We start from the raw sequence: 14623 nt of genomic DNA on the forward strand, positions 1-14623 counted from the left end.
TGATGACTAAAACTTTGCCAAGAGGGAAGTTTGAAGAATGTTGCATGATCGACGGGATGGTGGTTTCCTCCTCATAGTCGGTATGGGGAGAATTATTGGGTTTTGGGCCATTTTCCCTTCCTATGTGGATAAATAAAAGTCCAAGGTTTTGGGTCTTCCTTCCTTTCCTTTGTGGATAAATTTAGCTCAAATTTGACCAGCCCACTTTTGTCCATAAGCCCAATATTATGGAGCATATGTAAACTTTCTTTTATGTCTTATTTGAGAAGAATCACAAGAGTTTGAGAGCAGCGATATAGAGAGAATAGTGAGAGAATGCAGATTTTCGCACAAACCCTAGCAGCCAATTTCAAATCGTGATTCCCTCTTCATTTCTTGTCCGATCAAGCTGGTTTTTGGACAGCTTGTTTTTTTCAACTTAATCTTTGATTAGGAACTGAGAGAGGGTGATTTGGAGTCCTGTAGCTCCAAATTTTTTGCTCGTGAACAGTAACTGTGGTTTGGTGTTTTTGCTTATTTTATTTCTCTAGTTTTTGGTGTTATCTTGTAGTTGTGCTGCTCATTGTTTGGCACTTTGTTGGTGACCATTTTGGAGAACACTTTTGTAACTCTTGTTGATTATAGTGGAGCTTTGGCCTTGTGGTTTTTACTCTTCACACCGAAGAGATTTTCCACGTTAAACTTTGATGTCTCATGTGTTGATTTATTTTCTTGCTTGGTTGATTTGTTTGCTGCCCCAAATTGTTTTTCTTGCATTATTTTGTCTTCTCTTGGTTCAAGTAGAAGGAAAAGTTTTGACTTGGGTTTTCTTCCGCTATAGCCCTATCGTGCATATTTATTTTGTGCTTGCCTTTCCCAACATTATGCACACTCAAAGCTGAAAGACATAAATGTAAGTTGAAGTCAACTTAAATAACATATTTATGTATTATGTTTACAAACACACATCCTACGTTAAACTTTCATGAAGTTTTGTCTTTTCACCAAAATAGACCCTTATCTCCCTTCTTAGAGCATGTTTGGACTGGCTGAAAAATATAGTTTTCAAGTCAAAAAAAGTTAAAAAGTTAAAAAGTTAAAAAATAAAAGTAAGTTTTTGATTTTTAAGTTATTTTAAATTATTTTTAACTTTGTCAAACACTTTTAAAAACTAAAATCAACTTAAAGTATGTTGGTCAAAAACTAAAATCAACTTAGAGTAATTTGATAAACTTTTCACCCTATTAAAACGGGCTCTAAGAAGGGAGACAAGGGTTTATTTAGGTGAAAAGACAAAACAGTCCCTACAGCCTTGATAGTCAACTAATGCAGCATGTGTTGACTCTACCAATAAGGACAGGGCGACTGGTGAACAAGTCTTCAAACTAATTTATATGTACAACTAACAATTTACTTTTTCTTATCAGTCTCAAATTCATATCCAGATCTGTTGATTGTTGGCTATATCGCCAGTTTCATGATTTTGCCTCGAATGAAAATGGGAGAAAACAATTGTTGGGAGAGAGAAGTATTGATTACTGAGCTAACAAAGGGGAAGGAATTGATGTTGCAACTGCAAAAACACTTTGATCCCATGAAACAAGATGTGTGCCAGTATTTGGCTGCAGAAATACTTTCTTCCTATGACAAAGCTATGTCCCTCTTGAATGGCACAGCTTTATCAGGTATGATGATGAGCAAAGGTAAAGAAATTATTCATCCAGCACCGTCTTCATCAACTGCGTCCCAGCTGGAATCTCCTCATCTTCTCGCTTATAGTAGCACTAAGGTTGTGACCGCCCCTCTAAATCCAGGAAGAGGTATTCCATCTCATCCACCTCTCTTTTATTGTGTAACCATCTGCTGTGCGAAACTTACTAACTGTCTAATCTGGATTCACACCGTAGAAACAAACTAGAATTCTCAACATAAATACACAAATATTATATCATAAGATAGCCAAATTTACAACGACAACACTTAAATTCTTGAATTACAATGGAAGTAACAAGTAACCAAGGAAAGAGATAACAATGGGGATGACAAGTTTAGACTCTAGAAAGAAGATGACAGTTTCTTCATAATACACATCATTTCCCCAAACCACAAATGACAACCATATAAACTCTACTCAACCTGAATTCCAAACAAATCTAGTATTGTGCTATCTAATTCTTGGGTCCCTTTGTAGTTTAGCCTAGGCCCAACAGTTTGGCCAGCCTTTGGAGTATCGGTGTTCACAACAACTACATTTTGATGAGGACTCAATCCCGAGACTCTGGTTAATAGTGAATAGAACTTTTAAATCCCTTGTGGTATACAAAATAAATGTGAAATTGAAGTGATATGTGGTACATTAAGCTTAGATCTTTAGAATATTCAGAGTGTCATGAATGGCATTAAATCTTAGTGGTTTAAAAATCTTGTTAGAAACTTCAACATTACATGATTAATGATTATAGGAAGACACTGGCACGAAGGACAGAGTATGTAGAAGCTCGACCCGGAGAAAAAGTTCCACCTGAAGATGGACTTAGTTGGAGGAAATATGGACAGAGACTTGTCTTAGGTGAAAAATATCCCAGGCGAGTACTATTCTCAAGTTCCTTGACCAAAAATATGAGTATCTATTTCGTGAATGAACTGACCAAAAGGTTGGATGATACTACACTATCTGTGGGTTGATTTCACATTATGTCATTGAATTTTGGAAATGCAGAAAATATTATTGATGTGCTCGTCGTTGTTGTGGGGCTACTAAGATGATCCGGCGAATTGATACAGAGCCATTAACTTTTGAAGTTACCTATGGAGGAAGCCACAATTGTGATCAAGAAAACAACAACCAAAATGAACAACTACTGCTTGCTGTGCAAACACAAGTTGGAGGAGCAGCAGGGGAACTATCTGATTTCTACATTCGTGAGATGGTTTCAACCCCAAATAATTAGTCCTCAACAGGGGTTGTATTCTCAAACTCGAATTCAGTATTTAACATGAACAACTCCGACTTCATCCCCACACCAACTTCTTCACCTCATCCACTTGACAACAATAGTCTCACTGATCTCTTGTTTTTTCATGAAAGTAGCGCGAATGATTTCAATTCGCCCAATCATATCTTGACAAAGTTATCATTTGATCACTACCTTATTTGAACATGCTGTGCCTGGAAATTATGGTGATGCTGCTCTGTTTTACGGTGCTGAGGGGTGTCAAAATGAGCTCAAATATACGTAACAAGTTATTCATCTAGAATTTTATGAGTTTGACTCGAGATAATTTGAATCAGAGTCAATCTCAACGCATTTAAGTATTAACCCATTTTATAAAAATCTTCAATTGAGCTCAATATAATTTCCAATTTTAATCTATTTTAAGACTCTTTATTTGCATTGATTGTAATGAATGTTCCTATATTGAAGACTTGAATTACTAACTATTTTTACATGTTCTATGATATATCTATCCATTTGTATTTTAAAAAAAATGAGTTGAAATTCAAATTGTGATTATAAAAGTTAAAGAATAATATATTAAAATTATTGAGATTAAGTGCGTCAAATTGGGCGGGTCATGACCCAATCCGATTTCTATTTGAGTAAATTTTAGATTTAGCAAACATAAAAATCATGTGTATGTTATAATTATAGTTTGCATAATTGCGTTTCATAGCAAAATTTATGTTTGCTATGACTATTACTTGTATAAGAATCAATTGCATAAGTATATATTTGGAATCTGTATACAAATAAGAAGTTGACTTGGTTGTAAGTTGTATAAGTATATATTTTTTGTTGTGATTTTCAGTCATATGTGTTTTTAATATAGGGAAAAGACATAGATTCCCCTCTAAACTTGTTCCAAAAAGTCAGTTACACGCTTAAACTATTATGGTGACCTATTACACATCTTAACTACTCAAAAGTGAATTTATTACCACCCTGAGACGTGTAACACCACTCTCACATTAACGCTACGTCAGCGTCATGTCATAAATTATAATTTTTTGTTTTCTTTTTTTTATTAATTAACTTTTATTTTGTTAATTATATTTTACTCTAACTAATTCCTAATTAATTGTTTTAATTCTCTAATAATTATATCTTCTTTATCACTAATCCCACTCATTTTCAATTCTCATTTCATCGGAAAACCATACCCGGCCCCACCTTCACTATTGCTTTTGTTCTTCACCACCACTATATCACCTTCAATTATTCTTCTTCTTTGTCACCCAACACCAAATATCACCACCATCATTATCAATATCAATTTTTTCTTCTTCACCACATTCAATTACCTCTTTTAATGTTCGTCACCCGCCACCCATCACCACCAAACCCATAAAGTTGCTATTACCCCAAAAATTGATTAACAACCAAGAATTCTTTAACAAAGTGAAAAAGATAGAAACAATCAATCGAAATGTTTCTAGATAAAATATAATTATTCACTAACAAATCTTTGAGGAATTAACCTAATTGTAAATAAAAAAAAAGGAAAATGCATAAGTACCCCCTAGCCTATACCCGAAATTCCAGAAACACACCTAACCTTTACTAAGGTCCTATTAGCCCCCCGAACTTATTTTATATGTAATATTCTACCGCTTTTTGGCCTACGTGGCACTATCNGGGGGGGTAATAGGACCTTAGTAAAGGTTAGGTGTGTCTCTGGGATTTCGGGCATAGGTTGGGGGGTACTTATGCATTTTCCCTAAAAAAAATTATGCTTTAAGATTGTGATAAAAAATAAAGAAGTGTGATGAAAATAAAGAATGAAGAAGAAGAGGACAATGGGTGGGGTTTGAAGAAGAAGAGGTGTGGGGCAGTGGGGGTGAAAAAGAGGATTCTAACTTTTATTTTACTTTAATTTCAAACTGATGCGTCTATTTTTTTTTTTGCCACATCACTTTTAGGGGGTAAGAAAATTCACTTTTGAATAGTATAGGTGTGTAATAGGTCACTATGATAGTTTAAGCGTGTAACTGACTTTTTGGGACAAGTTCAAGGGGGAATTTATGTCTTTTCCCTTAAATGTATTCAAATATAAATCTGTATATGTATATGTATTTTTGTATACAGATAATTTGTATACAAATCTCTCTCCCATTTTATACAAACACAAATTATACATTGTATTTTGTATAATTTGTGTTTGTATAAAGCGAGAAAGAGAAAGACAAAAGAGAACTGGGTAGAGGAAGATTTGTATTGTATAATTATAAGTGTATAGGACGAAGAGATATGTATTTGTATTTGTATATACAATTTTCTCTCGTTTTATACAAACACAAACGCAATTTATACATTTGTTTTTGTATAAAGTGAGAGAGGCGAGAGAGAGTCGTGAGCGAGATTTCTGGGGAGAGAGGCGAATGACAAAGTGTTTGCTACGGATTAGAATTAAATGAAACTATGGTTATAACATTTAATTTGAACTAATAGTTTGTTATTTTATACAATTATTTAATATTTCTAATTTTAACACAACCCGCTCATTTGACACCCACGCAGTGAGACTTATAAATTCTATGGGGAAATGTCAAATTCAATTTTCCTCATCGTTATAACAAATTAAACAAGATGAGAATTCCAGACCCGTGAACAATGTTCGGGCTCCCTCACACAACTATGACATGGCATGCCTCAACTATCATACAAATATTTATCTTTCTCACACAATGTTTTTTTTATTATTTTTGACTTCTTTGTTTAAAGACTAATTTGAGTTTTAAATAGGCGAAATGGTCTAATAGATCTCTGTACTTGTATGAGTTTGTATTGTGAACCCTTTTACTTAATTCTTTATCAATTGAACCCTTAAACTTAATAAATCACAATTTATCAAACCCTCTGACCATTGACTAATCTTATGTGGCATCAAAATAGTTGAGTTGGCAAAAGTGCGTGAATTCACTCTTGTTAAGGCGAGTGACTATCCTATTTAAGTTAAAAAATATTTAAAAAATAAAAAAATAAAACAATAAAATAATGAAACTTTTTTAAAAAATTACAGTAACTAAAAAATGCTTTCTTCCTCGGCCAATCGGCCCACCTCCATTTTTAGCCATCTCCATGTCTGTCCGGTCCATTTTTCTTTGTTCTTCCCCCTTTTGTGAGTGAGCAGCAGTGGTCGTGCTCGACTGAGACCACTAATTCGCAATGGAGTGAGAGAGACGACGCAGGTCGGTGGAAGAAGAATGAAGCGGTGAGGGTGGGATCTAGTCACGACAGCGAAGAGGTTTTCCGGTCAGATCTAGTGGCCATGGTACGACGGAGATGATACGGGTGAGGAAGAGAGTACATGTGGTCGCCGGCAAGAGTTGCGACGATGACTGAGATGAAGACGGCGGCGAAGGGTTTAGATTTTGAGGGTTTTAAGGTAGGAATGGGAAGATAAAGTATGCAGTTTCAAACAATAAAGAATAAATTAAAAATTATTATTTCATATTTTATTATATAATTTTGGTTAATAGTTTTAAAAAATAGTTAATAACGATAATTATGACATGTCATTAATTTAGATGACGTGGATTTGATATATCATTTATTTAAAGGCGAGTGAACTACACACCTGATAAAAGGGTTTAAAAATCTTCTTTTGATGGAGTGTAAGGGTTCAGTTGATAAAAGATTAAATAGAAGGGTCCATAATACAAATGCGTACAAGTATAAGGGTCCGTTAGACCATTTCGCCTTTTAAATATCTCCTGTATAAATCTATTTGCTTATCATTATTTGAGTTTCTTATTCTTGCTTAATTTTTTTCTTATTTAATTTTTGTGTAAAATATGAGCAATAAAAATTAAAAGTATAAATGAAAAAAGAGAAAAAAATAAGGAAAAAGATTTAAACTGATTTGTTTGCGGCTATATTATAATTTATTTTTTGTATTTGAAAATTAAATGGGGCATGTAAGATAAATTTTATAAGAAATGAGTGGGAAAAAAATTAACGACCAAAATAATAAATCAGAAAATATTTTCTTAAAAGAATAAATTAAAATTATTATTTTTTCACTCTCATTAAATCAAAATGGTATATTTTTTGTCATTTGTGTAATAGTAGAGCTATATATGAACCATTTTTACGACGAAGGATATATCAGCTCCAAATCGCAAAATTAAGAGGTATATTAGGTCATTTTCCCTAAATTTATGGGAAAAGGGTCTGAAAAATACTCCAACTTTGGCCGAAATTGTTGTTACGATACCAAACTTTGGAAAGGACCTTTTACCTCACTGTACTATTTAATAGTGTATTTTAAAGGTATATATGTGCCTACGTGGACATCATAAATATTGCATCATTTTAAATAGTAATGTGTCCACATGGGCACATACATACCTTTAAAATACACTATAAAATAGTGTCGGGGGTAAAAGGTCCTCCATAAAGTTCGGTATCGTAATAGCAATTTTGGCCAAAGTTAGAGTATTTTTCAGACCCTTTTCCCTAAATTTAATAATCATTCTACAAATTAAATCACTACATATGCTAATAAATTAGTAAGAAAAATATTGATAGATATGCATAAATGGTAGGAATATTTATTTTTATGGGATCAGAGGCACAACTAGAATTTTGAGTTTAACAATTCTAATTTTAAATAAAGAAAGTTATTGAGCTCTTAATAAATTATTTATACATATTAAGATGATTTTTTAACAAAAGCTATTAGGTCCAGCCTAACTAGTAATCAGAATGTTAGCTCTATCCTTGTGTCATATCCTCCAAATATTAGTGAATATATTCTCCATTTTTATTTTTTTTACATATTAAGTTGATTTTTTAACAATATTTGTATCAAAGTTATTGGGCTCAGCCGAATTTTAAAAAAAGGAACTAAGGCAGTTGAAAGAACAAAGAAATGAAGATCTGAGAATCGCCGAACCCATTCGGTGAGTTGCCAAAAGCTCTTATCCTCACCTTTTGTTCCAGTGTGCTGAGACCTGAAGGAAAAGATCAAATCGGCAGTGAAATAGAGCAGTCGGCGTATCGCCGAGCAGTTCCGCGAAGCAGTACTATACTGCCCAATGATCCAAGACGCGAAGATGCTGAAGGCAATGAAGCAGACCAAAGGGCGGATCACCGAGTGTATCGGCGATCCCGACTAACTACGCCGAATGGCTCCTTTGCAACAAATTTTCTGAAAACTATAAATACCAGTTCAGTTTTTATTCTTAGTAGTCAGTTTTAGTTGTATTAAGTTTAGAATACAATTTTGAGAGACAATATTCTCTCTAAGTTTGGAGAGGGTTTTTGAAGATTCAAACGGTTTTAACTCCAAGATTTTGGACTTGGGTCTTGTGGATTCTTCACTCTTGACTTGTTTTAAGACTTAATCTTGCATACCCATTGATGGAAACTGAGATTGGTATAACTTTTTATCTCTTTTACATGTCTAGCTAGAACCCCAATTCTTGGGGTGTGATTTTATGAATATGGGTTAGATTATCTGTTGGATCTTGCTTGTTGATGGTCTATTTGTTGTGTAAATGTGATTTCGTTTAGTAGTTGTGGTGGAACTTAATGAAATTGTAGTTGCAAATATGATTTCACCTTTGTGTTTTCGGCTTGCTCGAGAGAGAGGTCGTAAAACTAAGACTCCCAAATATTTTTTATATGGGAGAGGAAAATATTATGCAACTCGAGTCATCAATGCAAAGTGATTCTACTGACTTGGCTATCTTAGAAAATTCCCGTGTTTCAAAGTTTGAGAATAATGATTGGGTAAGGAATGGAGTCGATGGGATATAGTAATTGATATGGAAGTCCATACTCAAGCTTCTCCAAATAACGGTGAAGCTAATCTCGAGGGAGGAAATTATATTGAAAATGAAAGTGATCCTGAATGAAAGGTGGTTATAGAAGATGAATGTAGGTTAGGTATAAATTTTTCATGTTTGTGTTGGTTGATTAGTGAATGTTTTGAGTGAACTTTCAATGCTTGTCTTTCTTTTATTTTGTCTTTTTATCCCTTGGATTATGAAGTGTTAATGTGTTCTTATGAATAGGATTTTTTTTAATTTCTGGTGCATTAGTATGTGTTTTCAAAGCTTAAGATGATAATGCTTTCTCTTGTATTGGATGTGTCCTATAATTCTGCTACTAGTACAACTTAATTCATCTACATAGTTATTTCATTTTAGATAAGAAAGTATGCAAACTAGAGGTCGCAACAGATTGAACTTTCAACTAAAAAATGATTAAAGTCTGCGACAATATGTTGGGCAGTTGATGGATGAACGGAACATCGATCAAGCCCAATAACTTTGATACAAATACTGTTAAAAAATCAACTTAATATGTTAATTATTTTTTTTTGGAGAATATATTCACTAATATTTGGAGGATATGACACAAGGATAGAGCTAACATTCTGATTACTAGTTAGGCTGGACCTAATAGCTTTTGTTAAAAAATCACCTTAATATGTATAAACAATTTATTAAGAGCTCAATAACTTTCTTTATTTAAAATTAGAATTGATAAACTCAAAATTCTAGTTGTGCCTTTGATCCCATATGAATGTGGAAACAATTTTGAAGGCACCAGACAATATGTTTGGTATATACAATATGATTTTCTAGCGCAAAGGATTCGAATGAACCCCTTTTGCCCCTACTTATAACTTAGTGAATATGTGTGTTTATTAATTGCAAATTGCAATCATTTTTTTTTGGAAATTGTAGAAATCATTAAGAGATTGAGGATGGAGAAGAATCTAAAAGTGGTGGATTCAAGTATGTTAGCTCTAGAGAAAGGAGAGCTAGAAGAAAAGCTGATAAACAGAAACCAAAATCTTGATTTTTTGTAGCTCATATTTTTATTACATTTGTTGTCGTTGGAATCAGAGACGAATTCAAAATTTAAGTTTTATGGATATTCAAGATACCACTAAATATGTACTAACCATTTGAGTTATTGAGTTCGAAGTTTAATATTTATTATTTTAACTACCTTGCTTGTTTTTTGGTAAGTGATGAAATATGAGCGAATTGGATCAAATTTGACTTGACAAAATGGGTCAAATTTTAAAAGGGTTATGATTCAATGCGCTTAAAATTTGGTTGGATCAAAATAGATTTAGGTCAAACAATCGGTCATAATTCAACTTAACTTATCTAGCATGACTGACCATCATACTTTTTTATTTTCAAGTTTATTTTCATATTCATCCAAATACTTTTTTAAAACTATTGGTATTAATATGCCTTGGATTCTAGGGGATGATTTTAATGCAGTTACATCACCTCAAAATAGGCTATTTGGAAATCCAGTGTCATTTGCAGAGACTAAAGATTTTAATGAATGCATTCAGGAAGCTAATCTCACAGAACTGCCATGGAAGGGAGATTACTACACATGGTCTAATAAACAACAAGGCACTGACATAATTTATAGCAGAATAGATAAGCTATTTGGCAATGGGGAGTGGATAAGTAAATGGGGCCATGTTGTAACTGAATATGATTGCCCAAATGTTTTAGACCATGCTCCTATGCTCTTGACCATTAAGATAATTGTAAGCGTCTAAAGTTTCAATCCTGAAATACAGTAAACAGGAAAAGAAAAATAGCAAGCAAACAATAATATTTGTATTTGAATAAATGTGAAGGTTACAATCTTTATAAAATCTCTTAAAAAGATATGTAATCCCCTGATTCTTCTCTCCATAGATGTTCTTGATTTGGCGGAATACTTGCGGCACAATACTTGGAGCAAAGACTTCTTTGTATGCGGAAGACTTGCAGATCACCACTGAAGAGCAATTATGTATTTTTGTGAGGATGTATGTGTATATCCCTTTTGGTCTTATGAAGACCTCTTTATATAGGCTTGAGCTAGGACTTTAGGGGTATTTTGGTCCAAGCAATTTTGACCCCTAGGCCTGAAGAACATGAGTTGGGCTCATCTTGTCAATTTAATGGACTGACCCAAATGTTATTTGGATTTGATTTAAGTCATATAATTTTGACATAAATATTAATCCGACTTTATTAACCAGTAATTTGACTTGGTCAACGTATCATGAATTTAAGATTTAATCCAAATTTAGCATGGATTTATCAATAAAACTTCACTGTCTACGATAATCTCATGGAATATCAAAGTGCCATTCAGGTTCTTCAATATTTGGGCATCACACAGCAAATTCGACTCTATTGTAGCAAAAGGTTTTCATTTTCTCCTGGACAGCGTGAAGAGTACATCTACATGTTTCAATCTTCTGAGTGATATGATGAAATTCTTCTTTGTTCAACTTTCTAAAATCAGGCTTGAGTGATTTCAAATTTGTAAAAACTTGTCTCATCTGATGAACTTGTGATTACAGAGAAGGAGATCTTACTTAACCTGGAGAAATGGGATCTTATTGAGGAGAGTGTAATGAAGCAGAAGGCAAGAGTAGATTGGATCAAATTAAGAGATTCAAACACTAAATATTTTTCATCTGTCCTTAAGGAGAAAACCCATAGGAAACAGATCACTGAGTTAACATCTTTGACTGGTGCTAAATTGGAAGATGTTGCAGATATTAAGAAGGAGATCAGATTGTTCTACAAGGGACTTATGGGAAGTTCTGCCATCTCTCTACCTGCAGTGAATAAGAAAATGATGAAAAAGGGACCACAACTTACTCATGCACAACAACTTCTATTATGTAAGGAAGTCACAACACAAGAAATTGAGGAAGGACTTCAAGCAAGTGGTTCAGATAAGGCTCCTGGAGTGGATGGATACAATGCTGGATTTTTCAAAAAAGCTTGGCCCATAATCAAGCAGGATGTTGTGGTTGTGGTACAAGAATTTTTCATAATAAGTATTATGCATAGACCAATCAATTGTACTGGTATCACTTTGGTTCCAAAAAGTGCACAACCTGTCACTGTGAAGGAGTATCGACCAATAGCATGTTGTACAGTATTGTACAAGATTATTTCCAAGGTCTTAGCTACTAGACTACAACAAGTCATTTCAGATGTTATAAGTGATTCACAAACTGGTTTCATACCTGGGAGGAAAATTGCAGACAACATTATCTTAGCACATGAATTAGTACAAACATATGGGAGGAAACAAACATCACCTAGGTGCATACTCAAGATAGATCTTCAAAAGGCTTATGACAGCATAGAATGGGTGTATCTTCAACAGGTTATGGAAGAGTTGGGGTTTCCTATGAAGTTTATGGCTTGGATCATGGAATGTGTCAAAACAATTAACTACTCGATTGTGGTTAATGGAGAGTTTACAAAACCATTTGATGCTGTGAAAGGATTGAGGCAAGGGGATCCCATTTCCCCTTTCTTATTTTCTATAGCCATGGAATATCTTAGTAGAAGTCTATGTGCATTGAAATTGAATAAGAATTTTAAATTTCACCCAACTGTGCTAAACAGAATATCACACACCTGTGCTTTGCTGATGATCTACTTCTATTTGCAATGGGTGATTTAGAATCTATCTCAACAATGAATGAATGTTTCAACAGTTTTCCTGTGCCTCGGGACTCAAAGCTAATTTGGATAAAAGTTGTGCCTATTTTGGTGGAGTGCCTCAGAGAGATAAAGATGTTATCATACAGAAGTTAGGATACAACACAGGAGAATTGCCATTCAAATACTTAGGAGTGTCCTTATCAACTATGAAGTTGACTCTGCTCCAGTGGCAACCACTTATTGAAAAAATTGTGAAGAGAATTGCTTCTTGGAAAACAAAGAAATTATCTTATGCAGGCAGAATCCAGTTGGTCCAGACAGTGATATTTGGTATACAATCTTATTGGGCTCAGCTGTTCTTGCTCCCCACAAAGGTAGTAAAGACCATTGAGGCCTATTGTAGGAGCTATGTTTGGTCTGGAGTAAGTACTATCACCAAAAAAGCTCTAGTAGCTTGGGATAAGATATGTTTGCCTAAATCTGCAGGAGGGTTGAATATCATAAATCTACATTTATGGAACAAAGCTGATCAAACCAAAATTTTTTGGGACCTTACACATAAAGAAGATAAGTTGTGGATACACACTTACTATATAAAGGAGCAACAAGTGCAAGTTATGCCCATTCCATCTCAAGCATGTTGGATTACAAGGAAAATATTGGAAGCTAGGACTCAATGGAATCAAGTACAACATTTGGTGAAAAAGCAACATGGTATTATAAAGCAAATTTATCTTGGATTGATTGGGGGAAGGACCAGAGTCTCATGGAAATGCTTGATGTTTGCCAATTCTGCTAGGCCTAAAGTTATATTCACTATGTGGCTGCTAGTGCAGGCTAAACTTCTCACAAAAGATAGGCTTGTTAAATGGGATATTAACGTCGATCCTTTGTGTATATTCTGCCAGCAGGAAAATGAAACAAGAGAACATTTGTTTGTCAAATGTCCATTTGCGAGGCGACTATGGAGTAGAATATTAAATTGGATGCAAAGACAAGAGAACATTGGAGGAGATTGGGATCACCATTATCAGTGGATACTCAAGAATGCCCGAGGGAAGACTCAAAAAGCCCAAATTTTTAATTTAGTATTTGCTGAAACTGTGCATGCCTTATGGATAGAAAGGAATGTCAGGATTTTTGAACAAGAAGTTATGGATGAGAGTGGATTGACTAGAAATATTGCTAATGTTTGTAATATTAGAGCACCATTAGGGGCAAAGGATGTAGTACAATCATGGCTTGTAGTCTTAGTTTTCTGTAGAGATTGATGAGGAGTTTGGTAGATAGCAGTTGGTTAGGATGGTGCTATAAATTAGGCTAAGCTGGCTGTGGTAGCTAGCTTGATTTGTAATTCTGTTTCGGGTGATTAATGAAAAAAAAAAAATTTAGTTACCTAAAAAAAAAAAAAAAAAAATTTTTTTTTTTCTTTTTTAAGAAGCAAAAACTTTTACTCCCTCCGTTTCACAAAAAATGACTTCCTTTCCTTTTTAGTCAGTTTAAAAAAAATGACCTCTTTCCTTTTTTGATAACATTTTACTTTTTGCTTTTCACGTAGCATGTTTAAGACCACAAGATTAAGGGCAATTTTGTACATTTGACATAATTTTAATTTAGGATCACAAGATCCAAAAGTCTTCTTTAATTTCTTAAACTTCGTGCCAAATCAAACCAGACCAATCTTTTTGAAACGGAGGGAGTACTTTCTTAAACTGATTTTTATTTCTATTTAAAAACAGCTTTATTAATTAACCAAATACGTAAATATTTTAGAAATATATTATTAGCCTCCCAAGAAGTCACGAATATTTATGTATGAGATAATATCCTCTCATATGTCAACTGCCAGTGTTAGGATTCAAGATTTGCTTCCTAATAACTAAAAAGTGTAGCACGACTGAATCGATGGAGGAAATTCATTGTTTTTCAATATTAAATAAAGTTTTAAGTATCAACCTCTATTTTTCTATTTCAAGAATCAATCATTCTCTCTGGAATCTTCTAACTTTAAAAACCTTTATTTAATAAGTACTTTTTTTGTCTCAATTTATGTGACATTTTCAAATTTTGAGATTTAAATAAATTTATTTTTTATCATAAATTTTTTATATATCTTTTTAAATATTTTGAATTGACAATTTTGTGACTTATAGTAATTTTTACATAATTTACAAAAATATAAATTTCATTTTAAAA

At 33.6% G+C, this 14623-nt stretch overlaps 2 protein-coding genes across 2 annotated transcripts; both read left to right on the plus strand.

Moving 5' to 3' along the window:
• The first annotated feature begins 1395 nt into the window (after positions 1–1395).
• On the plus strand, positions 1396–3420 carry LOC125867660 (uncharacterized). Its single transcript, XM_049548218.1, has 2 exons — positions 1396–1799; positions 2442–3420. Exons 1-2 carry the CDS (start codon positions 1457–1459, stop codon positions 2471–2473), a joined length of 375 nt encoding a protein of 124 aa, XP_049404175.1. The 5' UTR covers positions 1396–1456; the 3' UTR covers positions 2474–3420.
• Positions 2742–13698, plus strand: LOC125867303 (uncharacterized). The gene is made up of 7 exons (XM_049547745.1): positions 2742–2929; positions 7926–8047; positions 9680–9730; positions 10214–10512; positions 11112–11187; positions 11323–12437; positions 12481–13698. Exons 1-7 carry the CDS (start codon positions 2742–2744, stop codon positions 13696–13698), a joined length of 3069 nt encoding a protein of 1022 aa, XP_049403702.1.
• The last annotated feature ends 925 nt before the right edge of the window (positions 13699–14623 follow it).

Source organism: Solanum stenotomum, chromosome 6, assembly GCF_019186545.1.
Source record: "Solanum stenotomum isolate F172 chromosome 6, ASM1918654v1, whole genome shotgun sequence".
Lineage (NCBI taxonomy): Eukaryota > Viridiplantae > Streptophyta > Magnoliopsida > Solanales > Solanaceae > Solanum > Solanum stenotomum.

What these genes read in the sequence shown, in the direction of transcription:
- LOC125867660 (XM_049548218.1), top strand. Translation starts at nt 1,457, where the DNA reads ATGATTTTGCCTCGAATGAAAATGGGAGAAAACAATTGTTGGGAGAGA. An exon ending in CCCTCTAAATCCAGGAAGAG is followed by an intron (nt 1,800 to 2,441) that starts GTATTCCATCTC and finishes TAATGATTATAG; the next exon opens with GAAGACACTGGCACGAAGGA.
- LOC125867303 (XM_049547745.1), top strand. Translation starts at nt 2,742, where the DNA reads ATGATCCGGCGAATTGATACAGAGCCATTAACTTTTGAAGTTACCTAT. An exon ending in AAGACGCGAAGATGCTGAAG is followed by an intron (nt 8,048 to 9,679) that starts GCAATGAAGCAG and finishes TGGAAATTGTAG; the next exon opens with AAATCATTAAGAGATTGAGG. An exon ending in TCTTGACCATTAAGATAATT is followed by an intron (nt 10,513 to 11,111) that starts GTAAGCGTCTAA and finishes AGTGCCATTCAG; the next exon opens with GTTCTTCAATATTTGGGCAT.